General features: G+C 32.7%; 2 protein-coding genes across 7 annotated transcripts in view; one reads left to right on the top strand and one right to left on the bottom strand.

The window, feature by feature from the left end:
- LOC141456692 (protein expanded-like) overlaps positions 1-23,055 on the top strand; it is a 91,443-nt gene extending 68,388 nt beyond the window's left edge. Inside the window, exons 4-15 of the mRNA XM_074132890.1 lie at positions 5,317-5,396; positions 10,580-10,659; positions 12,028-12,214; positions 13,191-13,427; positions 13,624-13,689; positions 13,781-13,952; positions 14,429-14,587; positions 15,241-15,369; positions 16,031-16,167; positions 16,266-16,485; positions 17,064-18,307; positions 19,270-23,055. Coding sequence (XP_073988991.1) covers positions 5,317-5,396; positions 10,580-10,659; positions 12,028-12,214; positions 13,191-13,427; positions 13,624-13,689; positions 13,781-13,952; positions 14,429-14,587; positions 15,241-15,369; positions 16,031-16,167; positions 16,266-16,485; positions 17,064-18,307; positions 19,270-19,860 — 3,302 coding nt within the window. The 3' untranslated portion in view covers positions 19,861-23,055. The remainder of the gene's footprint in view (positions 1-5,316; positions 5,397-10,579; positions 10,660-12,027; positions 12,215-13,190; positions 13,428-13,623; positions 13,690-13,780; positions 13,953-14,428; positions 14,588-15,240; positions 15,370-16,030; positions 16,168-16,265; positions 16,486-17,063; positions 18,308-19,269) is intronic.
- A 1,979-nt stretch (positions 23,056-25,034) lies between these two features.
- Positions 25,035-27,954, bottom strand: part of LOC141456691 (kinesin-like protein CG14535) — a 483,780-nt gene continuing 480,860 nt past the window's right edge. For 4 of the 6 annotated variants that reach the window (XM_074132885.1, XM_074132883.1, XM_074132888.1 and 1 more), the window contains one exon: positions 25,035-27,897. In XM_074132885.1, coding sequence (XP_073988986.1) covers positions 27,795-27,897 — 103 coding nt within the window. In that variant the 3' untranslated portion in view covers positions 25,035-27,794. The remainder of the gene's footprint in view (positions 27,898-27,954) is intronic. The other 2 variants (XM_074132884.1, XM_074132886.1) reach the window with 2 other exon arrangements.

Below are 27,954 nucleotides of genomic sequence, written 5' to 3'. Positions count from 1 at the left end.
AATATAAATAAATAAATATATATAAAAACAACAATGAGGGGAATGCCCAGTCAATATAAAAGACATACATATTGACCTCGTCACTAATCCATAATTACACAGTCACCTTAGGATTTAAGCACCGTAGATATGGTGATGCAGAATTCCCAAGGAGTCCAAAATAATTGACTCAGCAAGATTGTGGAGGCCGGTAGAGTAAAAACCCATCTCTCTCGCAAAATCAACCGTAAGCCTTGGCAGGGTTCCCCGGGCTCCGAACCAAAGGCCCATTACCCTATACTCCCTCTCACCGAACTCCTCGCGGAACTTTTCTTTGAAGAAGGGAATACACTTTTCATAAAGGTTTCAAGCACAAGGAACTTTTTGACGCTGGATAACTCTTCTGTAGGATACTTTTCTAGATTAAGCCTCTGGGCGCATTCTTCTACTTCATTTATTGGGGAGAATTTTATTTTTATGCGAGATAATGCCCGACCACACACTGCCGCCTGTGTTGTTCAATATCTACAGGACACTAGCATTCGTGTTTTAAGGTGGCCAGCACGCAGCCCGGATTTAAATCCAATTGAACATCTTTGGGATGAGCTGGGTAGGCGATTAAGATGGAGAAATAATCCTCCCAGGAGCTTAGAAGAGTTGCGAGGTGCTCTGGTGGAGATATGGGAGGAATTAACACAAGATTTCGTGAGAAATGTAATAAGGAGTATGCCGAGGAGATTGGATGCAGTAATGCGAGCAATACACGTCACTAAAACTCTCTTTCTCTTTTTTAATCGGAAGAAATACATTTTTTTTTAAACTCATTTTTTGCCGAGAAGTACTTTTTTTGTTAAATTAAATGTTTTCATTTCTTTTAGATCATTTTTTATTTTATTTTAGCCCTCCCGTAACTTTATACTTCTTATATTTGCTAACTAAAATAAAATGTGGAACAAAAAAGTTACAGAGAAAAAAAAATAACGCATTTTTAAAGTGCGCCACTTTTTTTGTGGAGCAGTGTATTTCCTTTACATGTTACTGTTTAGCCTAAACTTGGTATTATTTGGAATTACAGTGCGCAATTTTTATGAGATCTTACGTTTCTAGCACTTGCGACCAAGTTATTCTTTTAACAGTCGTTTTTCAATTAAACAAAATTAGAGCAATTTTGGGACTCAAGAAGACTTATCTGTAGTCCATGCATCAGAAATGAGGCCTCTGAAACGTAATGGTCTAACATCGATAAACATTCGCGAACTCATTGAATAAAAAAATATATATTAAGTTTTTAGATTGACAGATATACATTTTATTTAAAATTATACACACATTTTTCTGTAAATAAAGAATTTCAAATGTTTTGAAACACATATAATTTTCTTCCATTTTGTTTATGGATGTGCTTAAAACTGCTAAGAGATTGTATGCAACTAAAAAGAAACAAAACTTATAACTAGAGAGAAGCACGTTTAAGAAGGATCTGTTAATGGCTGTAGGGAACGAAAAGGTTATTTTGCGTCAGGGTGGATTAGGATGGTAATCTAGAGGGAATAGTCGTTTCACCAAAGAGAATTTACGGGGATCGTGGTTGGTACCTCTAGGAGGAAGTCGATTCGAGTGTGACGTGAAGAGTCAATCGCAAATATGAGGAATTTGTTCTGAGTTGTCTGGAGTTGCTACAGGTTCTAGGCTCCAGGTAAAGCAGCAGGTGGTAGAGAATCGTCACATCGGCCATTGTAAAGTTTAAAAACTTTAGTTCTGTACCTTTGTGGTACTTTTGACTGAACTTAAGGCCAGATTGTTGATGTAGAACTGATAATCCAGAATTTGAGATTTAATTTGATAAGTTCATTTGATGTGATTCTATATTATACTCTGAGTTACAAGAGTTTGAGTCACAAGTTTCATTTGACGACTGTAAGGTATGTCAACAACGTCTTCAACAGAAAAACTGCATGCCCCCCAAAAAAGTCCTACATTGTAAAAATGATAAAAAGTAAAAAGTTAAAAATCAATTGTGTTAAGAGTTAATGCAGGTTGAGGAATTTAAAAACTGCCCTAAAACCTTTTTGTGTGTTATAAAATGTATCTTCTGATAGTTTCAAATTTGAGGTGTCTGTAAGTTTTCGTTTTTGAGTTAAGGTGGGATTATACACAACCATACAAAAGACCTGTCTGTGAAAAATCTCTTCTTCAAACTCTGGGGACCTTATTCTTGATAATCAAGATATTCTTGGTTTTGTTCTAAATCGGAAATCTACACGATAACACCTTTTTTCTTAGTGAGATTCGTAATCTTAAGTGACTGTTACACCGATCAACCTCTAGTTACTACTACAAAAGCAAATGGAGTTGATGGCGAATTAAACACAAAGTTTCATTTTATTTATGTAATAAAAATACTGTTAAAAGAAATTTTAGGATGTCTCAAATTTAATAGTATTCAGGTTCAGTTAAAAGATACGTGAATTACATAATTTTGTTTTGAACGTTAAATTTGATGGAAATGTTTTAACGAGAACTAGGGGAACATATATTTTCTAATCAAAGTTTATTTACTTTTATAACTCTTCAAAATTTTAATAAAACTGTATAAACAAGAAATTCCAATCTATATTAGTTGGTAGAACGATTCCTTGTAAATTACCTTGAAATTCTTTTGATACTTTAATATTTTAATTTTTTTTTTATTTTTCTTCGAAATATTTGTTTAAATGATTCCTCGGAATTGTAAAATGAAGTGAAATAGGTGACTGATATTTTCGTTAGAATCCCTGAGTAGTTTTTACTTTTGACTTTTTTTGATTAGAAAGAAAGAATATTGCCAATTTCAGTCATGATTTTTTTCATTTATTTTACCGACTTAGCTATTTTCTAGGCTCACTGGCAATATACGAGGTCTGTAAATTAAGTAATGAGACTGATTTTTTAAAAAAAATTTATTCAAAAAGAATTACAATTCTATATTGTCACCTTCAAAATAACTTCCTTCTGAAGCCACACAGCGCTGGAGACGTTTCTTCCACTCCTCATAGCAGTGCTCCAACTCTGATACTGGAATAGCCTTCAGCTGGTCGGTTACAGCCGTTTGAATGTTTTCCCTTGAGGTGATTTTTCAACTTCGTGAAGAGAAAAAAGTCACAAGGACTCGAGTCCTTCCGAATAAGGAGGCTGAGGAGCCACAGGAATGTTTTTACTGGCCAAAAACTCGTTTATTGAAATTACTGTGTGACAAGGAGCATTATCGTGTTGCAACACCCACTTGTTCTTGATGTTTGGTCTCATACGAATGACCCTTTTTCGAAGTTTTTCAAGAACCTCTCGGTAAAAGTGTTGATTGACCGTTTGACCTTGAGGTAGAAACTCTTTGTGAACGATTCTGTGGATATCGAAAAAAAAACAGCATGCATTTGATGCTTCAACTTCGCCATCCTTGCTTTTTTGGGTCTTGGAGAGGTTGAAGTGTGGCCACGCCATGCTCTGGCGCTTGGTTTCTGGGTCGTACTCAAACACCCAAGACTCGTCACCAGTAATGGACACGTTCAAGAAAATGGGGGTCATTTTCAATTGAATCCAAAAAGTCGAAAACATTCAAACGGCTGTAACCGACCAGCTGAAGGCTATTCCAGTGTCGGAGTTCGAGCACTGCTATGATGAGTGGAAGAAACGTCTCCAGCGCTGTGTGGCTTCAGAAGGAAGTTATTTTGAAGGTGACAATATAGAATTGTAATTCTTTTTGAATAAATTTTTTTTAAAAAATCAGTCTCATTACTTAATTTACAGACCTCGTATTTTTTTTACATCAACGTTACAATCACACTCAAGTTCATAAGCATTCAGGACAGAAGATTCACCGACCTTATAACAGTGTAAATATATCGTACTATAATTGCCAATAGAATTAGGCCCTAAAGATGGATCTAATCCCTGGGTCGTAAGCCAGTCGTCTTTATTCTTCCTTTTGGGTTAACGAATCAGTCACCAAAAACAGTGAACAATAAAAATTTTACTACACGAACTAATCATTGATATTATTATTACCATTTTTTACGTAAAATCTAAGTTTCTACTGCTCTTAAGACATTCCAGAGATTTGCATAGAATGGACTTTTGTTGACATACCGAGTTTAAAATCTTATGAGTTTGAATCTCTGTTAAAAAGAACCAACCTCTTTATTGGAGTAATTGTTCAATTACTTTTATGTTAAATTGATACCAAATTTACTGTCATAAACAATTAGTAAATTAGTTATTCTATTATTATATTATTTTTAAATATCAATATGTTCAATATATATATATATTCTGAAATAGTAATGGCGTTTACAGAATATAGAGCTGGAGCCTCCCTGATCTTGTAATTTTGAAACTTATAAATTGTAAGATGAAATTTAGTTCTGTTATTGTATCCATTTCTAAAGATTGGCGGTTTGGTATCCATACAAGAAGTGGTAGATATGTAAGAAATGTTTTTAGGACGACCAGCGCGCAGTTTGGGGGCGGGGGGTAGACTGGGCCCTGAGGAATGTTGCCCCCCCTTTGTACCTAAAACTCTTCCCCTCCTCGCTGTGTGTATCGTTTCTCTTAACACTCTTTCTATCTTTATTCGCTTTATTTATTATTTCAAATGTCCTTTTTTTTTGTTTTAATCTTGGGCTAGAAGTTTCTCTTTTGCGGCCATCTGCCTACAAATATATATTTAGACTGTATTTTTGGAGTGAATTCATATGTATACGTAGAAGTATGTGGTAGATAAAATTCGTAGAAAAGAAAAAAAATTTTTTTGATGAGGTTACGCCAACTATAAACGCGTCAATAATAACAATAGAGATGGTAATAGCTCGTTATTTAGTGCTTTTGACGCCCACGTAAGGATCTTGGATCCGAGTCCAGTTGCCTGCCCAAAATTAAGTGCTCTTAAAACTTAAAAGCAGATTGCAAACTTAATTTTTAAATTTCAATACTATTGCAACAAGCTCAGGAAGAAAATGTAGTACACTTTTTGAATAAGAGTAAAAAAATTAAGGAATTGTAAAAAAACTTCAAAACCATGTCAAAAAAACAGAATTGGTTTCAAAGATTCACAGCTCAAGCTGTAATTTTTAATCACATTCATGTAACTCCTCTGAAATAAATACCTGTACGAGTATATTTATATTTAATACTATGAAATCCATTTCCTATTCTGTAATTTTGTCACTAGTCATTGTAGGGTGACTTTAACTTTGTTAAAGTTATACTGGTTTACTTTTTGTTGTGGCTATAACTAGTCAGAAATAAATTAACAATGTACGCAATTATGTTGTTGCTAAAGTAGTTTTGTTTTTAATTTTTCAGACGGAGAATATATATTTGTTGAGCCAGACTATAAACTGTCCAAATATGCTCCCAAGAGTTGGAGATCGTCGTCCTCAAATGTAAGTAATCACAACAGTCATTAATTTATGAGGGTGGATTGTAAAAACAATGTCAAACAATTGTGGTAGCTTGTAGGAATTAAAAAAAAAAGTTTTCAGGGTTAATCAACGAGAATTAGTTTGGTATTGCGTTGAAATTAACACCGATATGAGCCTAGGCAATGCTAGAACTTCTCTTTCAGAAACTCTGTAACTCATCAAGAGAGCATTGTACTGAGGGACTTGGATAGGAAGATGTCAGCTACGATCTGGCGATTAGACATAATCTGTCTTTCAAGCGGCACTCCGGTACTCTGATGAATGGGATTTATTGGTACTGATATTCAGTTTTTCACGGATAGCTAGGAAGCCATTGAGGCCCTGAGATTTTCTAGTAAGAACAAACTCACAGATATGAATGCTCTTAATTTTTTGATACAATGTCTCCCTAAGCTGTTACCCCAGTATCCTATCTGCATTTTAAATCGAAGGAACAGAACAGGATTTTAAATAATATTGGAAAAGGTGGTTGTCCTTACTGATTGTCGTCAGCTAAGGATTCCAAGCTAAGGAGCTTGTCCAATCGAAGGAGGAAACATTATTTGCCAATGTATATATTTTCTGGAGTACTTTGGAGACAGCAACTCTAAAGAATTATTTCAAACAATCTCTCCAATGGAGATAAAGTTCCGCTGGTACACAATCTCAAGTTATAATGAAAGTATTGCTTTTCCGAAAGTTCAGAAAATCTGTAAACCAGTTTTGCCACTTTACGGAATGGACTTTTATAACAAATAAAATCATTAAATAAACTAATAAACCAACAAATTGACGGGAAACTGTAGGTGAAACAAGACCCACAATTTTCTTTTACCTACTTCGCGAGAAAATAACCATTATTCCTGTTTAGTCTTACATTATCAGTATAGAAAACAAGACATTAAGTAAGAAAAATCTTTTATTTTTCGTATTTTCACTGAGAAAAGTTTTTAATGCATAATTTGATATTTCATTAAATACCTACAGAGGAAAAATTAGTAAAAAAATTAAACTTTTATTTTTCATAAAGATAATTGCCAATAAAGAATTAGCCAATCACAGTGAAAAGAATGGAAGTGTGAAAAGTAGGTTGGAAGAAGAGCCAATCAGAAGCAAGAACAGTTTATTAAACCACGCCTACCTTCCATGTATGTGACACCACGCCCACTTTGACCTATAATAAAATGAAAATCTGCATTTTTCTTTTTTTTTTACTTTCTATTATGAGAAACGAAAGTATTAGCCAATTTAAGTTTCCTTAACAAATACTTACAATTTAAAAAAAAAATGTGTAAGGTTAAACCTTGCAGAATTACAAATCTGACATAATAGTGGAAATTCGTTTTATTTTTTACGCTGGCTACTTCTTTCCAGTGTTTGAACAGTAATTTTGGGGAATTATAAAAATAATAAAAACTGGAATAGGCTAGTTGGCGTACCAAGAGGCGAAGAAGAAGAAGTAGTAAAAGATGAGTTCTTGGAGATCATTAGGTTGGCAAGTTGATGAGCGGGTGGGTAGGATAAATGGGTTAAACAACATTTGGTCTCCCAAAGACATTTTGAACTCGGCCCTCTTTAAAACAACTAATTTAGTGGCTGCGGAGGATGACGACGGGATGTTGTGGTGTTGGGAGGGGGGTTAAATAAAAACACACTCAGGGGGGGCGCAATTAGCTGGCACGACCTTGACTCCTGGCTTTGGAATTTACGTGGAAGGCCACGTTGTTTCACTCCCACCTCTGCTCTACTCTTTTATTTACCATCTAGTTCTCCCTCTTTCTGTCTATTCTCCATTGTGACGTCACTAGGTTGTATTGCGCTTCAACATGATACGGCCGTTACAACCTCATAGCGGTTCCTGCTTTCAATAATCTAGCATTCCTTTAGTCATACCCAAATTCCTTTACATCTCTTGTGGATTAATGTCTTATGTTAGTCACACTCTACTGTCACGAATTTCTTTATTGCTGCTTCTCTATAAAAAAAATAATAATCGCTTTAGATAATCAGATAATATATCCTAGCGGAAATAGTTGCATTTGATGTGAACACTCGCATTTCTCAAATTAGTACTTTCTCGCTTTTGACTTTTCCATTTTATCCCTTCACGGAATTTTAAAACATTCTTTCCTTCTCAGAAGCCTTTAAATTGTTTTCGGGGGAATTTTAGAACACGTTAATATCTCATTAACAATGTGGTAAGATTTTTTTTGAAAATTTTTTAATCGACCATCATTACTGCAAAAATTATCCTATAGAACTAAGGTGGCGCAGAATAAGGTTACTGTAAGGGTGCGCTGAGTGAGGTTACTGTAAGGGTGCTCTGCGTGAGGATATTGTAAGGGTGCGCTGAATAAGGTTACTGTAAGGGTGCGCTGAATAAGTTTACTGTAAGGGTGCGCTGAGTGAGGTTACTGTAAGGGTGCTCTGCGTGAGGTTACTGTAAGGGTGCGCTGAGTTAGGTTACTGTAAGGGTGCACTGAATAAGGTTGCTGTAAGGGTGCTCTGAGTAAGGTTACTGTTAGGATGCGCTGAAAAAAATCCCCTGGCGCCAATAATCTCATATATTGGACACGCCTTAAATTGAATTCAATTTATTCAATACATAGATAAAGATTTAGAAGTAAGTCTAAAGGAATAGAATTAATGAGAGTAATTAAGAGCCATTAATATAATTTTCTTGGACAGTGATTACAAATTGCAGTCGTTTGCACTATTTTAGTGCAATGTAATTACAAAGTTTATGGGGGGGGGCGGATCGTTGGAACCATTTTGAGATTTCAAAAAAAGTTAAGTAAGCTAATAAATCCACAATAATTATTTCTGGTGGAAATTCAAAATCGAAAATTTGATTGCATTACATTCCTTACCTAGAAAATACATATATTAATTTTTTCGAACACTCAAATGACTTTCAAAACCTCAAATTCGTACTTCCTTTGATTTATCGTGTTACGGCGAATACAGTCACGATTACCCACGCAAACCACTTTGTAAAAAAGCACGAACAACGAACAATTTTTGGAGAAATTTCAAATTCAAAATTCTGCACAATTATTGTACATTACGTTCTTTTCGTGACGAGTAATACGAGGGTCGTTTGAAAAGTCCGTGCAAAGTCAGAGAGATAGCACCACTGGCGCGTATCGAAGTTATGTTTAGTTAGTAGCATCTCTTGGAAGAACACACACCAAGTTTCAGCCAGAGCGGTCTATTTCTTTGTGTTTGGCATTCGTTTGAATCGAGGAAGTCGAGTGATTTTCAAAAAATGGACGAAAAAGAATTTCGTGTGTTGATTAAACACTGGTTTATGAAAGGCAAAACGCCTCAGGAGACTAAAGAGAAGCTTGATAAACATTATGGTGACTCTGCACCTTCGATTAGAACAGTTTATAAGTGGTTTCAAAATTTTCGGAGTGGCCATATGGGCACAAGTGACGCTGAACGTTCTGGACGCCCTGTTGAGGTTACTACTCCAGAAATCATTGATAAAATCCATGATATGGTGATGGATGACAGAAGAGTGAAGGTGCGTGAGATTGCTAGTGCTGTGGGCATCTCGAATGAACGGGTACATAATATTAAGAATTTATTGAAAACTAAAGTTTCTGATAGAAGTACATACATGTTTGGAAATGTCCTGATTAAGAACAAGATATTATTTCAATTTATATTATAAATGGAATTTTTAAAAAAATTTGTACGTTATTTCATCGCATTTCTCCACTTTTTGTTTTATGGAGTTAATCGAGTTGTGCAGTTAACCGGCTCATTTCTTGAACGAGATGTCCATTTAGGTACCAAGACCTATCGAACTTTAGATTTTTAAATCAAATTTAAGTAGATGTTTCTATTTATAACGTTTGCCTAAATTTTTTTCTGAAGAGCCACTTTCAGTGTAATTATACGCTCTTACCACAGATAATGTGGTGTTAGAATCATGGCTAGAATTCGAGGTTCAATCTAATTTTGAGTCTGATATTTGCTTAAAAGCGTACATTTATTGGTTGTGCAAAAGGGAGGTACTTCTGCTAGGTAAGAAACGTAGGCAAGCGCTGCCCATTGTTCGTCATTCATCCTTCTTCATCTTTGGAATGATATCGGAGCGCCAGATAGAAACCATCCAGTTAAACAATGCTGAAGAGACCACCGCCTCTTCTGATTTTCTTTTGAAATCCACTTTCGCTCCATCTCCGATCTAGAGTGTCGGTAGGATTCAGGAGTCAAGGCTCTCTCTCCTGCAATGTCCAATCAGCAGCATACTCGTTCCCCCGGAAATAGTGCTCTAGAGGAGCAGAAAACTTGGAACAGTATCCATAGTCTCCCGAAAAATTGAGTTCTTTGCGACTAGATAATAACTGAGTGGGGTTTTTTACTAGATCTCAGGGCCATAAAGGCTTCTTGGCTAACCGTGAAGTACCGAATACCAGTATCAGTAAGTTCTTTCCTTTGGAGTACCGGGGGATACGCTTGAAAGCAGATATAATTTGCCAAGTTTTCCATCTGAGTTTAAGCTGAGGGGATAAGTTCCCAGCACTGTAAATATGAAACTGCTTTAAGGTTTACCCGGCCGATGCTCAGTTTCACGTCTTGCAGGAAGAAGGAACTTTAATTCAAACCCTGCGGAAGAACAGGACCACTGGATCATTTTGGAAATTGAGAGATTCATCAGATTTTCAAAGATTTGATTCTTTTTTACCTTCAAAGTTTATTTTTCCCAAACTTTGTTCAAAATAATCTTACTTTACTACATAACAGTGACCTGTGTGTCTAAAGAATTTATTGTATACTCTACTGTTATATTTCTCTACTTACACCAACGTTTTCATTGCTTTCAATTTAGAGAGTCGAAAGGTTTTAATAACAAGAGTCTACAGTGGCCAAAGAACTGGATCACTTCTTTTGATCAAACGTGTGCGATACAAAACATTTATATAAAGAAGTTAAAATTGATTTTCATCAATATGCTTGTTCTAAGAATGTACATTACATTTAGGAAACCCAATTATAATAGTAACTATATTCTCACCAGAAGTCTAGTTGAAAGAATTTAAGAGTAACAATTGATGTGTTTTACAATACAATCTTTCACATCTTGCAATCTTAGCTTTCCGAATTCTATATTAAGTCTTATTTCATCTAATTATTGTTTATCCATGTTTTAGGGATTGGACAATACAGGGAAACCATTGTTGGAATTCTATTTGCAAGTACAGTTCTACGTGGAAAGCCCTCTACTGTTGCAGTAAGTATTCAGAGATAGTAGTAAATTTAAAATTTGTAGACACCATCGCTTCTTCACTCGAACGCTGGAGTATTCCTCGATGTATCGCAAGCCTTTGACCGAGTCTAGCACGAAGGTCTACTATGGAAACTCAAACGCATCCTTCCTAGCACTTATTACCTCATACTCAGCTCTTATCTCTCTAACAGATTCTTTCAAGTACTTCAAGGCACTATTCACTCTGCCATCTATCCTGTCCTTGCTGGTGTTCCACAGGGAAGTGCTTCTTAGCGCCTCTTCTTTACACAATCTATACAGCCGATTTACCTTCTAACCTTAATACCTCTATTTACACCTTCGCTGACGACATTCTCTCCACACACTCTGACCCTATCCTCGCACTACAGTCCCACCTTCACTCAATAGAACCTTGGTTAGAAAACTGGCGTATAAAAATTAACCCAACTGAGTCTAAATAAATAGTCTTCACACTCATACGACAAACTCCACCACCTGTCTTTTTACATCATACACCTATCCCTCCAGCCGACCATGTGCGGTACCTTGGAATATACCTAGACAAGAGACTTACCTGGAACCCCCATACGAGACTTAAACGTACCGCACTAAACAAACGATACAAACTTCTAGCCAGACTACAGATCTCCAATTTCCACTCATCTCCGAACTTGCCAAAATCCGATACAAAAATTTTCATCTAAAACTCTCACTTCATCCCAACCCTTTAGCTGCAAACTTGTCGTCAACTACGCTACCCTCCAATCCTCGAAGACGGCTGAGGCGCCGTTGGTCCCGTGACCAACTGGGTGACTAATGTCGGCCATCAGTGGAAGGACCATCATTCACGTTTGACACGTTATTTATTTATCTATCACTTATCGCATTTACTTATTGTACCCTGTAGGTACAGGTGTAAATTACAATAAAAGATTAAAAAAAAAAAATTAGAATTCTCATGAAACATTTTTCATGCAAAGAAATTACTGTACTCTTGAATAAATGTTTATTTAATGCTAACTTGATAGTAAAATATGATATGATTATGTTGTATTGTTTTAAATAAATCGATACTTACAAGTTCGATTGGGATTCCATTAACATGCTTAGAAATTCTGAATCCGATTTATTGTGGAATTAATGAACGACTCCCTTTATTCTGTTTGAAAAAACGAAAGAAATGTTTTTGTTTACTTCTACCAAAATTTATTTTGCAATCTTATCAAACAATGTTATTCCTCTAATTTGAAAAGCTGTAAGCAATCTTCTAGTATATATGTAAGTACATTTAAATTTTGGCTGTTTCTTTTTTGCCTTAATTAATTTTTATGGATAACCATCTAATAATCTTTCTTGTTTTTTTTTGTCCAGAGATGAACTCTCTATTGAACATTATTACACACAGATCCAGAAAAATGTACTGGAAAGAGGACTTCTACATCCATCCGCCTCCCATCAAGCTCTCTTCATATTGGCAGGGCTTGCTTTACAGGCGCAACATGGCGATTCTTCGCAACCTGAGTACTATACCAAACCTCAAAATTATCTACCCCAACAGGTAAAAAAAAAACATATTGTCATACATCAAGCAATATTATCAGTTTGTATAATATTTTAATTTTTATTCTGGTGCTCATAACAGAATGTAATATGTATTCTATAATATACAGGGTGTTCATTTTAAGACGGCTCAAATGCATTTCATGCTTATTAAACGGTTAGTCTGAGCAAAAGACAGTAGAGGAAAAATTTGTTGCCCGTCACCTCTAGTTTCAGAATATGAAACTTGATTTTTGATTCCTGCCCGTGTACGCGGCTGACGAGCAACCAAATGTGAGGGCTCGCAGTTGACCCCCATTTTCATATACACAGTTTTGAGTATAAAAAGTTATGAAAGAAACCGGAAACCGCAATTCTATATCTTTAAAAATAAAGGTGTAAGGTCATTTCAAAATCTGGTACTTATTAATCATATTTCAATTTTTTAACTTGTTATCGAAGAGAAAGAAGAGCACGCGATAGATCATTTTTATGTATTTTTTCATCCCCTTTCTACTGAAAATATTGCCAAGGCAGTAAAGCTAATATTTTTCTTAATATCGGGAAATAAGTTGTTTTCCGAGCGATTTTTCTAAGAAAAATCAAATGTTAAGGGCTTTAGATGTTCTCAAGCATATACAAAATGGCTAAAAATTAATTTTATATCTGCTACAAACAAGAAAGTTTAATAATTATTTGATAATTTTGGAAGAGTTGCGTTTAATTACCAAAAACAATGGAAACCTCCTGCCACATATTTAAGTGATCAATATCTTTCATGTAAAGGATGAAACTTATTCCTTAATTTATCAAATAATGCACTTTACTCAGCTTGTGCCTTCAAAGGTGCCTCCTCTGGCTCGCAAGCCAGGTTAGCCAGGAGGTTATCAACTGCTCTCTGTATCATAAGCTGAGCTTAAAAAATTATAAGTTAATTATTTACCACACCTAAAGCTGTAGTTAACAATTCTTATTTGAAATTTTAATTTGTTTAGCTCGTCAATTCCTGTGGAGTTGGTAGGCTAACTCAAACATTTTCATCATTACATCGTGCCAACAATGGTATCACACAGACACAAGCCAGAATTCAGTATATAAGGGAAGCGTCTTCATTGGATACGTCAGCTATACCGCATAATACTCATGTATACCGTCTAAGATGTAGTAAAGCAGAAGCACCGCCAGGTAGTGTGGTGTTAGCGGTCTGCACCAAAGGGATTGAATTGTATCAAGTAAGTGTGCGTAATCAGTTACTTTTTTAAATTTTATAATTCGATTATTTGGCAAAGATCTGGATATCAACCTGCCCTAGGAGATCCTATCTACCAAAAACTCCTTGATCGTTCAATTTCTTGCTGATCATGCCACTGAACGAATCATTTAATTATTAATTAATATTTATAAATAAAACTATATTATTTTTTACAGGAAAATGCTCAGAAGCCCATAAATGGTAAATTTTTATGGAACGATATCGGAAAATTATGTTTTGATGTAAGTTTGAATGATTTATTTATTAATATTAATTTTTCATTTGACTCTAATATCTTCAAATATTGCAAGTTTTTCTTTTTTTTGCATACAGCGAAAGAAATTTGAAATTAGAGGAGTCAATTGGCCATCAAATGAGAAGTATGTCTATTACACAACTAGTGATGAAAAAAGTAAACACTTATTATCGTTATGCAAAGTGACACATCAATACAGCATGGCTATCCAACCAAGATTAGCTCAAGTGAGGGGTAGAGAAGAATCAGGTAAACCAAATTTTACAGTAGGTTATCCAATAAGTAATCTCTGAGTGTACATAAGTGTGAATTTGTTTGGCAAAATTAGTCAAAATTGCTGGATGATCACTATTATACAATCGTTTCATTAGATTGAAATGTTATAAAATATTTTCGACAAATTTTATAACCTTGGGCTTCTGTTTTCTTATATAAATTTTGTTTTAACTGGAAACATTTTTCCAAAATGTTAATTTTAAAACGATCTGACTTGAGTTTTTTTAAATTGCCTTTTATTCAGTTTAATAAAATCATTAATCAAGTCGAAAAAGGAAAGATTCAATTCTAACTGCTGTTTTTATTTCTCTCCGAATGAATACAGCCATACGATCTTTTGAAAAAATCTGCTTCATTGTAAAAGTATAAAATTCATTAATAGTACTAAAAATTATTCTAAAAAGAAAAAAATGGGTGCACGTTTCACATCATATATGTAATGATTTCAGAGAGGAAACAATGTCGAGAATGGCCGATGGAAATATGTAAATATCAGAACAGATATGGAGGTACTGGCGAGCAAAGGATATCAGTCATTTCTTCTACGTCATCCACAACAACATCAGGCATTGTCTCGGATAGAGTGCATAGTCTTGATGAAAGTGAAGGTAAATAAAAATACTGATATAACTGTCATGTTTTAAGTAAGTTTCATCTGAGGAATTATATGGTCTTTAAAATGACATTTCTACAATAAACATTAAATGGAATTTTAAAAGGGATTCCATGAATTTGTTAAATTTTAATATATACTTTAAAAAAAAAAATAAGATAACTAAGTCCATAACATGTACTTATTACTTGTATTGAAGATGTTTTTGAAAATGAATAATTTATATGATTTCAAAATATTGTCCAAAAAATAACAACTAAGTAGAAAAACAATCTTGTAACTCTCCTAGCAAAAAAAATTATCTTTATTCGATTTTTGGTTGCAATAGCAATCCAATTTTTGCTAGACAAAAGAATTTTCGGTGTAAAGTTGTGCATTTTACTTCTGGAACCGACGGTCTCAGTAGAACCTTAAGACTTAATAAATTCAAAAAGTATTTTGAGAAAGATGTTTTAAAAACTGTGCTGTTCAAAAAAGTTTTTTTCACTCAATTTTTACGTTGTTTTTTAATAATGAAGTAAATGGTTTAAATAAATTCTTGATTCAAACTTGATTGTCAAGCAGAATTTAACATTCTCTTTTCAATAACTGTATTCTTATTCTGTTTACTATCAACTAAATATTATTAAATATATTTCTCATTTTTAGATGACCTGGAGCTGGAAATTATGATCAATTCTCCTCCAGCACCTTCTGTTGAGTCATTAGCATTGGCACATCTATGTGAGAGTGCTCAAACATCGCCTAGTCCACAATCCAGTAATGATATTAAACAAGGTAATGCTTCACATTAAACATTATTGTTTAGTATTAGTATTTCCCCGCTAGGTGAGTTGCATGCAGGCAATTGGGAATTAGCGACCCCACGGGTTTCTACAACACTGTACAGGCTCAAATACTTAATTTACACAATACCCTGAACTCAAAAAGCACAAATATTACACAACCTAGGGCTACTTTCTCTAGGAAAAGATACTTCTGGGAGAGCTTTAAAGGTAAGGTAGGTGTGGAGGCCTAAAATTGGTAGCCCCACCACTACGCTAAATGACTGTAAGTGAAAATATTAAAAGTAGCCATAGAAACTCTTGAGGTCCTTTTGGAAAGCCTCTTGGGTAGAAGAGCCAATCGACTCAGAAAAAAAGAACGTATTACAAATGAAGGAAAAAACGTTTTTTATTAAGTTCATTGTAATGATTTAAAAAAAAAATCATCATGTTTCTTTTCCACTCTAAGAAATTATGAATTTCTTATTTCTCTTCACTTATATTTTTCTCTCCTCTGAGGCAATAAAGTACTGTTAGGTATCTCTGTTAAGCTTCTCCCAAATGAGAGAGTCCCAATTGAGTTGCAACCCTGCTCTGGAAATTTTACAATTTATTTATTTAGTACTCCTTATACGAGTCCTAATTTTTTTTTACTTTTAATTCGCCTCATTCAGGAATTGATTGCATCGATGGACCAGTAGTGAGTCCGGTAGCCATGACGCCAGCCACAACTGACGGTTCTCAATGTTCAAGTTCTGCATCCACAGTAGTCATACAAAAGCAACAGCAGTCAGTTGATAACATGAATAATGTAAGTATTTAACAATTTACACATCACTTTAAGATACTTTTTTTTTATGTTAATTTAAATTTTGTTTACCTGAATTTCTTCTGATTAATTATTTTTAGAACTCAATGGTAGTACGATGTGAAAGTGTGACATCCAGTCTGGAGTTAGGTTACAGTCACACAGCCCAGCATTCAGCACTTTCCGAGAGTTGTGAACTTGACTATTCTGTTCAATCTGCCCATGCCAGTTCTGGTGTCTATACACTTGACGGGAATTCGGATAATCACACAGTTATTGAAACCGTAGCCAGTAGTAGTGGTATTGGATTAGAATCACAAGGTTCGTAATTTTTTCTTTTCCTACTTCTCTATTTTTGTTTTTATTTTTCGTTGCTTCTTACATTTTCTATTCGATTATTATTTATACTTTTACAGTAACATGCCTTTGAGTCTTCTATTTTGATTGATTCATCTTGATAATGTCACATCATTTTAACCTCTTTGAAATCTTTTGGACCCATTCTTCCCACAATTTTATGAATGTTGAGGATAGCATAAGTGAACGGATTATTAAACTTTAAGGCATCTCATTAAGCATATTGTAATTGACTTGTACGTTAGAATGATTCTGAGAAAAATTGTATCTGAAGATTTTTTTAAAAATTAAGTCTTTTGCTGTGCGCATGAAGTCGTAAGTAGTTTGTCATTTTGCAATAATCCTTCAACTAGATATTGTAAAAAAATGTAGTCGAGTTTTGCCAGATTATATTGCAATACACAAATCTGTTTCCTACGCCGTACTTCTTAAATTCTCTCACCAATAATTTATTTGTCTTAAACTTCTTTTGCAGTACTCATTCTTTACGATACTAATAAAAAAATAATCTTAATTAAATAAATTTCATGCATCTTTTACAGGACAGAGATCAAGATCTGGTTCAATAGTGAGCAACAATGGTAGCTTTCATGGGGATGGATCAGATCCGTCAGATGCTGGACGAGGAAATCTACTATCCGCTGAAGAACTATCAAACCTTATAGTACATCGTAGCCCAAAACCGCGAAGAGGCGTTTATCCAACAAGGGCTACAGTTAGCTCAACATTAGATTCTTGTTCGGATTATGTTACATTACCTCCGCCTCCAATTCCACCACCGCCGATACCACCACCAAGAATGGATTCTGATAAAAGCTATGTAATGTTAGAACCACCAAAACCACAAGGTTATTATTCATCACAAAATATGGTACCAAGATTAGTAATACCACCTCAACAGTATCAATACTTTCCAGATATTATGCATCCATTAAATTCTTTACCATCACCAACCACTGAAGAAGCGAGTGCCAGGTTTATAACAACAAAACCACAAATAAATGTGCTAACAGCACGTACTGGTTATGTACAGTCAAGTCCAAGTTTTTCTTCACCACCTAATTCAAGGTTTGATCCATCTTCAAGAATGAAATTGAATTCAAATATGATTCCAATTGTAGGAAGTAATAATTATTTGGATGTGAGAGGATCGTATCTACAACAGCAATACCATCATCAATCTCCTCCACCACACTTGGTACACGCGAGGCAGCCGCCTCCACCTCCACCTCCTCCACCGCCAAGACCAAATTTAGCCACCGTTTATACAAGTCAGGTCACCAGGTCACAAATTGAACAATTCAAACAACAATTATACTCAGATGCGGATTATGTGATGTATCCAATGCAAGATCCAGCCATCTCTAAACAGGAATATCTGGATTCAAAATTAGCACTTGGTTATAGGCACATGCCACCTCCTCCATATCCTGCTAAGAATATTATGTATAGAAGTACTCCGAATGTAGCAGTAGCCAGTGGTTATATTCCTTTCTACAATAAACAGTTAACACATAATAAATTTGCTTCGAATCAAAATTTATCCGACTATTATCCGCAATCATTTTTATCAAATTCACCGCTGTATTCAGCCGCTGCCAGTTATTCATCATCATCTACACACAGCCTTAGATTTGATCCGCTACACCAAATAATACCACCAGTAGCCTTGCCATCACAAGTTCACAGGACATTATCGGATGATAATATACTTAATTGCGAGCGGCCATTGGACAGGACTAAATATAGGAGACCCCCACCACCTGTACCTCCGCTTGAACCTTTAGTGAGTATGATATTCCAGTAAAAATAAATTATAATGATATATTTTAAAGATGGTTTCCGTCAAATTGTTTTGATAATTGTATTGCAAAATTGAATAATATCATTGCTTTAATTCGACATCGCCCTGTTTGTTTTCTATTTTACCTGACATATTTAGCGGTTTAAGCGGTTACTGGGGAGGTAAACATGGATGTTTCTTGGGCATCTATTCAACATAGAGCGATAATTTGTTCACTGTAAGTCTTCCTGGTTTTTATCGTTAAAGAGAACTAAACGATTATAAAAAAAAGAAGAAAGTAAAATATTAGCCACCCATAATCTTCGACATCGTAAACTGTGGTGAGAGTTTTACGCTAAATTTTTGTTGGTTAGCATTGCTTTGGCAGATCTCTAAAAGGGTTAACAATTTCCCAAATGGTTATTTAGGGAATTATTATGATTACTTGTGGAATTATTACTTCTATTTTCTCTAACGAAATCCCGTTTTCATTTCTTCCACATCGAATTTTGCTAAGTGGATTCCCCATTCTTTCATAATTTTCTTCTGTAAAACGTTCCTTCAAATGATCGTGAAATCTAAATGAACCTTTTTCCAGAAACCTTCACTAGGATAAATTGATTCTATGATCTAAGGTGTTCTGAGGCGGCACTTATTGACTTATAAAACCTATAGAAATATTTGTTGTTTACCTCTGTTGTTTCTTAAATCAAAATTAAACAAAAAGTAGAACAAATGCAATTTCCCAATCCCCTTTTTATTAACTAATTTGCTTTTTATATTCGCCTATTTAACTGTCAAGTTTTTTTTTAATGAACAAGAGATATAGCACTAGTTTCTTGCTACCAAAAATGTAAACTACGTGCACGGAATATGATAATGCATCCAGGTTTTGAATAATGTAACATTTTTAAAGCATCTAAAAATTATTCATATTTAATCACACAGTTTTTTATATTTTGTAGATCGTTTCTGAGCAAACTTCAGCTGGTCTGGCTTCTTCAAGTATCAAGCCATCCCCAAGCAGAGAAGTTGAAAAGAAACAAAAACCAGATTCACCTCTTGACATCTCATCATTAAGAGAAAAGAGTCGAAATTTGGATCTTCCATTAATATCGGCATTATGTAATGATAAAAGTTTGCTGAAACAAACTAATGCTTTTGTGATGCCGCGTCATCCAGGCAACAATGGAGCAAGTGCTACTAGTACGGCTGATGGTATAGCTAGGGGAATTGAAAAAAGAGACTCTTCATCAAAACGGCCAGTTTCCTGGCATATTGATAGTCGTAAAAATTCTACGGATCTATCACCCATTGATAGCAATAAAAAATCAATATTTTCAACATTATTAGCCAAATCTGTTTCCAATCCAACAACGCCAACTAAAAATTCTAAGCTCAAATATCCTGTTTCGGGTTTGTCTACAAATCAAATCGTTAAGGCAAACAGGAAAACAATTAGTCGTCACAAACATCCAGAAACGAAAGTTCAAACTAAAATCAATCGTAGTCAAAGTACTGGCGGTACTACATCATCAAAAGACGTTAGCTATTAAAAGAACAAAGAGAAAATAAAACAGTAGAATATTGCATAAGTTTAATTTAATTATCATTAGTTTTTATATTTGGTTCCGTTTTCATTTTTTCTTTTAATTTTCTTTTTTTTAGGCTGCTACAAAAAATAAAACGGAAGCATTTTTTTGTTTAATTCTTTCCAAAACATAATTTATATCTTTTCATTTTTAAATTATTTAATGTTATTCCTATAAATAACAAATTATTAAGTTCTTGCAATTATAGGTACAATCTACACGATACCGGTTTTCTCATTTTATTGATTATGATTTAAGGAGTTTTTAGCTTCAAGTTTTATTCGACAACTCTTAGCTGTTTAATATATAAATATTTCATTAAAAGTTACAGTTACTGAAAATTCTGCTATTATGTTAGTTTCTTCAGATAATTCGGTTGAAGTAGATGATACTTCTGCAGATTCTAGCCGTTCAAACTTTTCTACTTCATAAATAGAGTTTGTGTTCTAGTTTTTTGAGTTCCCTTCATAAACAAAAAATGAAAATGAGTAATTATTGTAATTTTAATTTTTTTTTTTTATTAATGTGTCATGGATTCCATACCCTCTTTAAGATTAAGATCTTGTGCGGTGTTGAAATTAGCGTTTTTAATCTATCCACTTAATTAGGAGAGTAGGCGAATCACAAATCCAACTATCATATCATATCAAGTGAACCTGTTTGAATCCTATCAGATTCCTTTGCTTCCGTACAATGATTCATATTCCAGGCCACAGTCTGTTTCACTGAAGTATTAACAAACTTTTTGAATATCACATAAAATATCTCTCCTTTACTATTTTTGCCGACTAGAGCTGTACAATAAAGAAAACGTTTTTCAAAAACTTTAATATCATAAGAATAAAAGTAAATTTATGTTTTGGAATAATGAATCAGATTTTAAAGAGGAACAAGTAAGAATAAATTTTCTTAGATTCATGAACACAATTGTTCCAAGGAATTTACATGTAAAAAAATAATTCCATTTGATAAAATTTGTTGTAATTTTTTTGTATCTATAAAAAAGGTCAAATATTTACGATGAACTGTTTCTAAGTTTGACGGCTAGGGTCTGTTATGCCAGTTAAACCTATCTAAATGAATTCCCCTAATTTGGTTAATTTGTCAGCTTTTCGTTAAAAATGTATTCCGTATTTTTTGTAAGAGCGAATTAATGCGCTCCAAATTACACAAGTAGGTTTTTACAGTAGTTAGAACTTACATGACCAGCTGAATATTATCCACGCTCGAGAAAATTAACTTGTTGAAAGAGGCATATTATTATTTTCGACATCTTATTATTATTATTATTATTATTTTTTAGTAAAGTGTATTAATTTACATGTCGAATCTGTGATTTGTTTCTAAGTTTTTGCAACAATAGTATTTTCTAAAATTAAAAAATTGTAATATTTTTATAATAATAAAAAGTATTTATGATATACATTCCTCTAATAAATGTCCATTCGAGAATTAAAAGCAAGAAATAATAATAAAGGAAAGAATATTTAATTTACACAAATAAAATTATATTTAAATATTAAATGAATTAATAATTAAAATGATATATATAATAAATGTACAAGATTTATGTATGTAATTAAAATGTGTTTACACAATATATTTTTAGTATTTTTTTTTAGAGTCTAGATTGTCCATCTCAGGGTGCCATTAATTGTATCTTTATGATTAAATAAATAATATATTCACCATTTTTTGTTATTATTTTTAAAATTTTGGTGATTTTATTAGTTTCATTGTGTCAATGTTTTGTTTTGGTAGGTTTTTCCAACATTTTCCATTACAAAAACAGCTCATATATGATTATTTTTATTTATGTGTTCACTTTAGTTTTACTTCCACTTATAATTACCTTTATTATTTTAAAAAAAAACTTTGAATTTAAAATTGATTTTCTTATCAGAATGTATGATACACTGTTTTCTTGGATCGTTCAAACAAAATACATTCAAATGTACATCTGACGACTTGAAAAATAACATAAAATAAGATGAAATACTCGTTCAAACGGTTTAAATTAGGGCGTTAAATATTCCTGCTGTTAGGGTGGAAATATTATTTCTAAAAATTGAAAAGTCTAATGTAAAAAAGGATACGGAAGGAAAAAGATGTAAAATAAAGGATTCTTTTTTAAAAATTGGGTTGTACCATAGTTTCTTACTTTTTAATTATTTATACTACCGTTACGGCAAAGTGAAACCAACTTTAGGTGCTATTTCTGATTTTTCGATAAGACATCATTGCAGTTTGTAACCAGGGTGACAAGAAAAGTTGAAAATTAAAAGATGTGGCTCATTTAATTTTGAAAAAGAATCCATTTATTATTCAGAAGAGACATTACATTGGTCAAACAAAGAATTTGGAAGTTTAAAGTATTTTGTTTATTAATTCTTTACATAATAAACGTAATGATGTATCCGTGAACTAAAGTCGCTAAATCAACCATACCATATATATATATATATATGTAATTTACATCTACCTGACCAATTCAACGCTAATAATTAGCACATTAGTAGTTCCGTTGGTGCCAAGGACTTCAGTTGTTGAGCACTCGAACAAAAATTAACAAACAAAATATGAAGAATTCATTTATTCACTTAATAATTTTTTTTTTGTAAATAAATTTTTATTATGAATACCTTTCTTTATAGAATGGTAAAGGCGTAGGCAGATATCGTATCCGTGTATGAGTCGTGTTTATTATGGAAACGAATGTTTTAAAGACCTATCGATGCATTTTCTATTCAAATTGTTTGTAAATCAGTTTGTAGATTCTTTGTTCATATTAGTTTTTTAGGTTCAAAAGAAATAAAAAATAAAGAAAATAAAGTAGGTAATTAATAATTGTTACACAATTAATTATTATGAATACTGAATTATTTTAATGTGAAAAAGTGCAATGTGTTGCTATAAAGAGAGAATAAAAAATAAATATATTGCTCAAAGTAAATTTAGTATTAACTGACAAAAAAAAATATTTAAAAAGAAGTTAATGGCCATTCTAAATACGTATTAACACTTTTTTTTTTTAGTGAGAAATTGCATTTATTTAGTATGTTTTGTTTTATTCCAGACTTTTTGTTTATAGTTTTTTTTGTTTTTGTTTTTGTACTCTGTCAGTGACTAGAATAATAAATAATGAAATTTGGCCTAAAATTAATTTTTCCTTAACCTGCAAATTTTAATTAAAAAGATAATTAATTTTAATTAAAATTTCTTTCCTGATTCTGGTTTCCCTGAATTTGAGTCCTTGACTGAAAAATGATAAATCAAAATTAATCTACGCAATCTGACATCTGATTGAAATGTGAACTCGAATCTAAGATAACAATAACAAAAACACTGCTTAAGTGCTATCTCGAATACGATGAAATATGCCCTTAAATTGTTAGATAGAAGCATAACTTGGTCAGCCAAATGGAAGGTTTAAAAGTTCTGAATTAAAGAAAGAAGACTATAACTTTGCTAATAAGCATTAAAAAGAAGTACTTTGGTATTTGTTTAAATAACGACTTACTGAATGTGTACTTGCTATCAAATTTGTATCTTGGTTTTGAGTGAGTCAATTACAAAAATGATATTAAAATCGCTTTGTTGCGTCAGATTTGAAACGCTGAAAGAAGCAACGAATTGTGTTAAGGCAGTTTAAATGTTTGTGAACTAATTAAATTGCGAGGTTTGGCGCTTCTCCAAACTTCTCAACCATAAGCCCACATCGGACTAATTATTATGGTCTTTTAAATCAAATGTTTTCAATATTTCTCTACTTCTAGGTTTCAGTTTATAGCAGAACATGCATTTGTAAAAATGTGGGCTCATAATTTTGCAATAATTTAGTTAATTTACGTTGTGGATTTCCACTAGAGGTGTTCGCCCATTCTTCGAAGTTCTCTTCAACGCTTTTTGTTTTGTGTTTTTATTAAAGAGGTTTGCTGCACAACACCAAAACAGATCTATTGAGTCCCAAATCTCATGAGTCCACTCATCTCTAACGTAAACCTTGATGTCGATGAAAGCACTCATCAACATCATCATTCTCTAGGCAAGTTGTAAGAAGAGCAACTTTTCTGTGCCAACGCTTTCCTCAATGCCCTCCAAGATGTACTGAAAACGATTCTCCCAAAATAAAAGAAACTTGAAAGATGCTGCTTCAAATTCAGAAGTCCCAGGAATTGTGGGGCTGTAAATTGAGAATAACCAGACATCCTGATGCAACACATACTTTCCCCCCCCTATTGTGGAACTCAGAATTAATGCCATTTTGTTATCCGCCCAGTAATCAATCTTCTTTGTACAAACTCTGCTGTCCAGGAGGGAGGTTCTAAGAGCAGGGGATATGTCACCGACGCCACCGCGACCCAGAGGGTCCTTTGTAGAATGAATGAATATTTTGTAGGAGCGCTTTCTTAAAGTATATTTGTACACCAAATACTTTTACTTTGGGAGCAATGGACCCAATAGCTGGCCGAAAAATAGCTTACATCCAACCACATTCAAAGTTACAATGGGCTTTATTTTGAACTTTACAAAAAATTTCAGAAAAAGCAATACTAATTGAGTTTTCAGGAAAAACAGTTCACTCATTGAGAATGTTCAGGATTGAAATATGGAGAGGTACGTCGTAAAGTGAAAGATTAAAAAAAATACTTTTCGTAAAATAATTAAGTGTACTCCATAAAGTAACTATTATTTATTACATGAATTAATGTTTATAAAATAACAAAACAAAAAAGCTGTAGAGTCTAACAAAAACAAAAATGTATCACATTAATAACTTGCTTCTTCTTCTTAAATAAATTCATAATGAAGTGTTTTATTTACAAAATAATAAACAATTAAAGTTAAAAAAGTCATATGAATTCAATCATGAAAACATAAATAATAATATTTTATTTTCTAACATATACATTTAGTTCTTCTTTTAAATTCTTAACACAAACTAACTAATTTTAAGTAAATATTTTATTCTGGAGGTAGTTACTTATATGTAAGTTTGTTTAGTTTACATACTGGGTACAACCTAATTGTGTGTTATACACTAACTTCACTTCATTTTTGTGATTGTAAAAAACCTTGCTACAAATATATGTAGGTATTATAATTAATCTTGTGCCATCCGCTTTATTATTAGGAAATTTAAAAAATAAGTTCAGGATAAGTGTACCATGTTTTATTCTTTGTGCTTCGTATTGTAATCAATACATAAGAACCCAGAATCAAAGTAAATATGTATAAAATCATCCATTTATTGCACGTTGTCTAAACTTTAATCACAAAACTATCAATGGACAGTTTCAGTTCTTTAAACTTTGGCTATAAAATAAATACAATACAACAACTCCTGGCGTAGAAATACAGTTAATGTGCTAGAAACATCTGATAACTCTCCAAAGTTACCAAACTAAAATCAGCATACAAAATTTTTTTTAAAAATTAATGTAAAAAATGCACAAATTTGCTCAAAATGAAATGTCTTTTCTAACACGTCTGACTTATCTAAACTTATGAGTAGTTTTTTGTTTTTTTGTTGTTTTTTTTACTTGACAATTATTGATGTGCACAGTTTTTATTTTTGATGATATTCCGTCAAATAATTCTAACAAAAAGTAAGCAGAAGAAATTATCGTTGAAACTTGAAGAAAATGTAAAGGCATTTGTCACCTGAGCAATATTAAAATAATGTTCATTAAATGTGTCCAATTTCATTAAAATTTCGAATTAATTTATAAAATTAACTAATTCAAAACTTAAAAAACTCTTAATACTGATTTTTTTTTTTTGATAGAATAAAAATAGAATTTTTGTTTTAGATTTCAGTTTATTTTTAATCCATTTTCTATGATAAGTTCTCATTTTAATCGCAATGAATTTGTGTTGTTTTCCCTAAATATTTAGATCCTATCCAGTGGTTATAAACATAAAAACGAAAGAGTTTATGCATTCTTCGCAAAAATTAGTGGGAGCAAGCTCGACTTCAAGACAATAGAGAAAAAAATTCTATTTTCATTTTTATTTATTTCAATCCGCAAATTCTAAACCTGGATGTATTAAAACATCTGGAAGTGGTTATAAATGAAATCTAATGCAACCTAGAAGTCCTATTGTGGCTTCTTCTTTGTGAAATGTTTATGCATAGAATATGTTTATCTGTTGATTGTTAAATTAATATGTACATACAGTGAATAAGGTAATGTTAAGCTAGAGATTTTTGAGGTTTTCGCTAAAACCTAAAATTTGCATAATTTGACAACTTCTGCTGGTCGAATGCATATTGGAGTGTCGGACCGTAATGGTATTGCTCGTGTAATTAGACTGGGAACCTTGCACAATCAATTTCTGTAAAAGTGGATATTCTACCTTTTCTTACAGAAACAATGAAGTAAGCCTGTGAAATAGTATGAAGGGAACTTTGTACCAGGCTGAACATATATGATCCAGGATATGATTTATATGATTCAGCAACGTTAAGTTCCCCAAAATAGGGCAGGTAAAACAATTGCGTATTTTACTCAAGATCAATAATCAGCTTGATGTCTTAAATAAGAAGAAGATCCTCAAATCCTACCAGTAACAAATAAAGAAGAAAGTGAAGGTAGGTCCGCAGTGCTAGAAAAAATTGCTGATTCTATCCGTCATAGCACAAAAGTTATTTTGTATCCCTGACCGGTATCAGACTTTAAACCATCATCAAATGGGATTGTAGAATTCTCTACACAAAACTGATTAAACAAAGTCTGATCAACACTACACTCACCAATGTTTCAACCTTATCATGGTGGCTGGAGAAACAGGACTGAATTTCATTGGTGCTATTCATCTTCAACATATTGAAATACTCTAGAATTCACGAATAGAAGTGCAAGAATATATTTTGTTCGGCAACCAAAACCAATAAATATTTATAAATTTGTTTGCAAAATACAATAGAAAAAAATATCCTTCAATGAGCTAGTAAATTAAAGCTGGATATCGATAACCTATTTCCTCATTATTACTGATACTGATGTGACAAAAGCCTTTTTTTTTAAATTTAACAAAAAGAAAAACAAAAAACATACATTTCATAATTTTCTTGTATTGAAAACCATTGGTAGAAAAAGTTTTTTTAAAAAAGAAATATCTTGGTTAGTGCTTACTTTATGAAAGACAGATTTTTCCTCTAATTTTATTTTTATAAGAATAATTATTTTTTTTCTTTTTAATTGATTTATAAAAATCGGCTAGCAATTTTTAGAAAATTTTCAAGCCTAGATAATTAATTTATTGTTCCAAAGCAGTTCTTTCTAATTTTGTGAACATTTTTTATTAAACTTATAACTGTGAACAAATAAAAAAGAGGATTTTACTAACAGTTTTTGACACAGCATGTTCCATTTAATGAGGGAAGGTATGTACATTAAATATGAAAATTAATTCAAAGGAGGATCCAAATGTTGCCAATACTTCATGAGTGTAATTTAGAAGAAACAGAGCAAATGATTATATAAAATAAGTAAAATCTACTTTTCTCTTCCATTTTTATTTCTATAAATGAATTTTTTAGTAAAAAAAAGAAAAAAAAACGAATTGAAATCAAAGACCAGGACCATTGCTCTGTATAAACTGCTCCTTAATCCAACAGGAATTTTAAGGATTTTTTGTTTTTACTTAAAAAAAACTTTCATTCGATAAATTATATTATATTTTCTACTCATGAAATATTGGCAATGTACAATAATTCAACTTACTGAACTGAATAAAATACAATAATTGAATAACGAGGTATAAGTAAACTGTCATTATAAAGATGAACACAATATCTAATCATTAATCAAATAATATTTTAATGAATACTATTATAAACATACCTTATCGTATTTACATATTAGTTTTACTCAAGAATTTATTATTTTTATTTAAACTGCTTGCGATTTATTCGTTGTTTTGCTGGAACTAGTATTTGTTTGAAATTGTGCACGTTTTTCAAATAATCCACTGTGCCCACTAAAACAAGAGTATCTACAAAAATATTTAAAAACAATTATCATTATCAAGATAATTAATATTTCAAACGAC

The sequence above is a fragment of the Rhodnius prolixus genome, unplaced genomic scaffold (assembly GCF_049639745.1).
Source record: "Rhodnius prolixus isolate KJV_2025 unplaced genomic scaffold, Rpr scaffold_10, whole genome shotgun sequence".
NCBI lineage: Eukaryota > Metazoa > Arthropoda > Insecta > Hemiptera > Reduviidae > Rhodnius > Rhodnius prolixus.
Note: the sequence above shows the minus strand (reverse complement) of the source record. Positions and strands in the feature narration are given on the sequence as shown.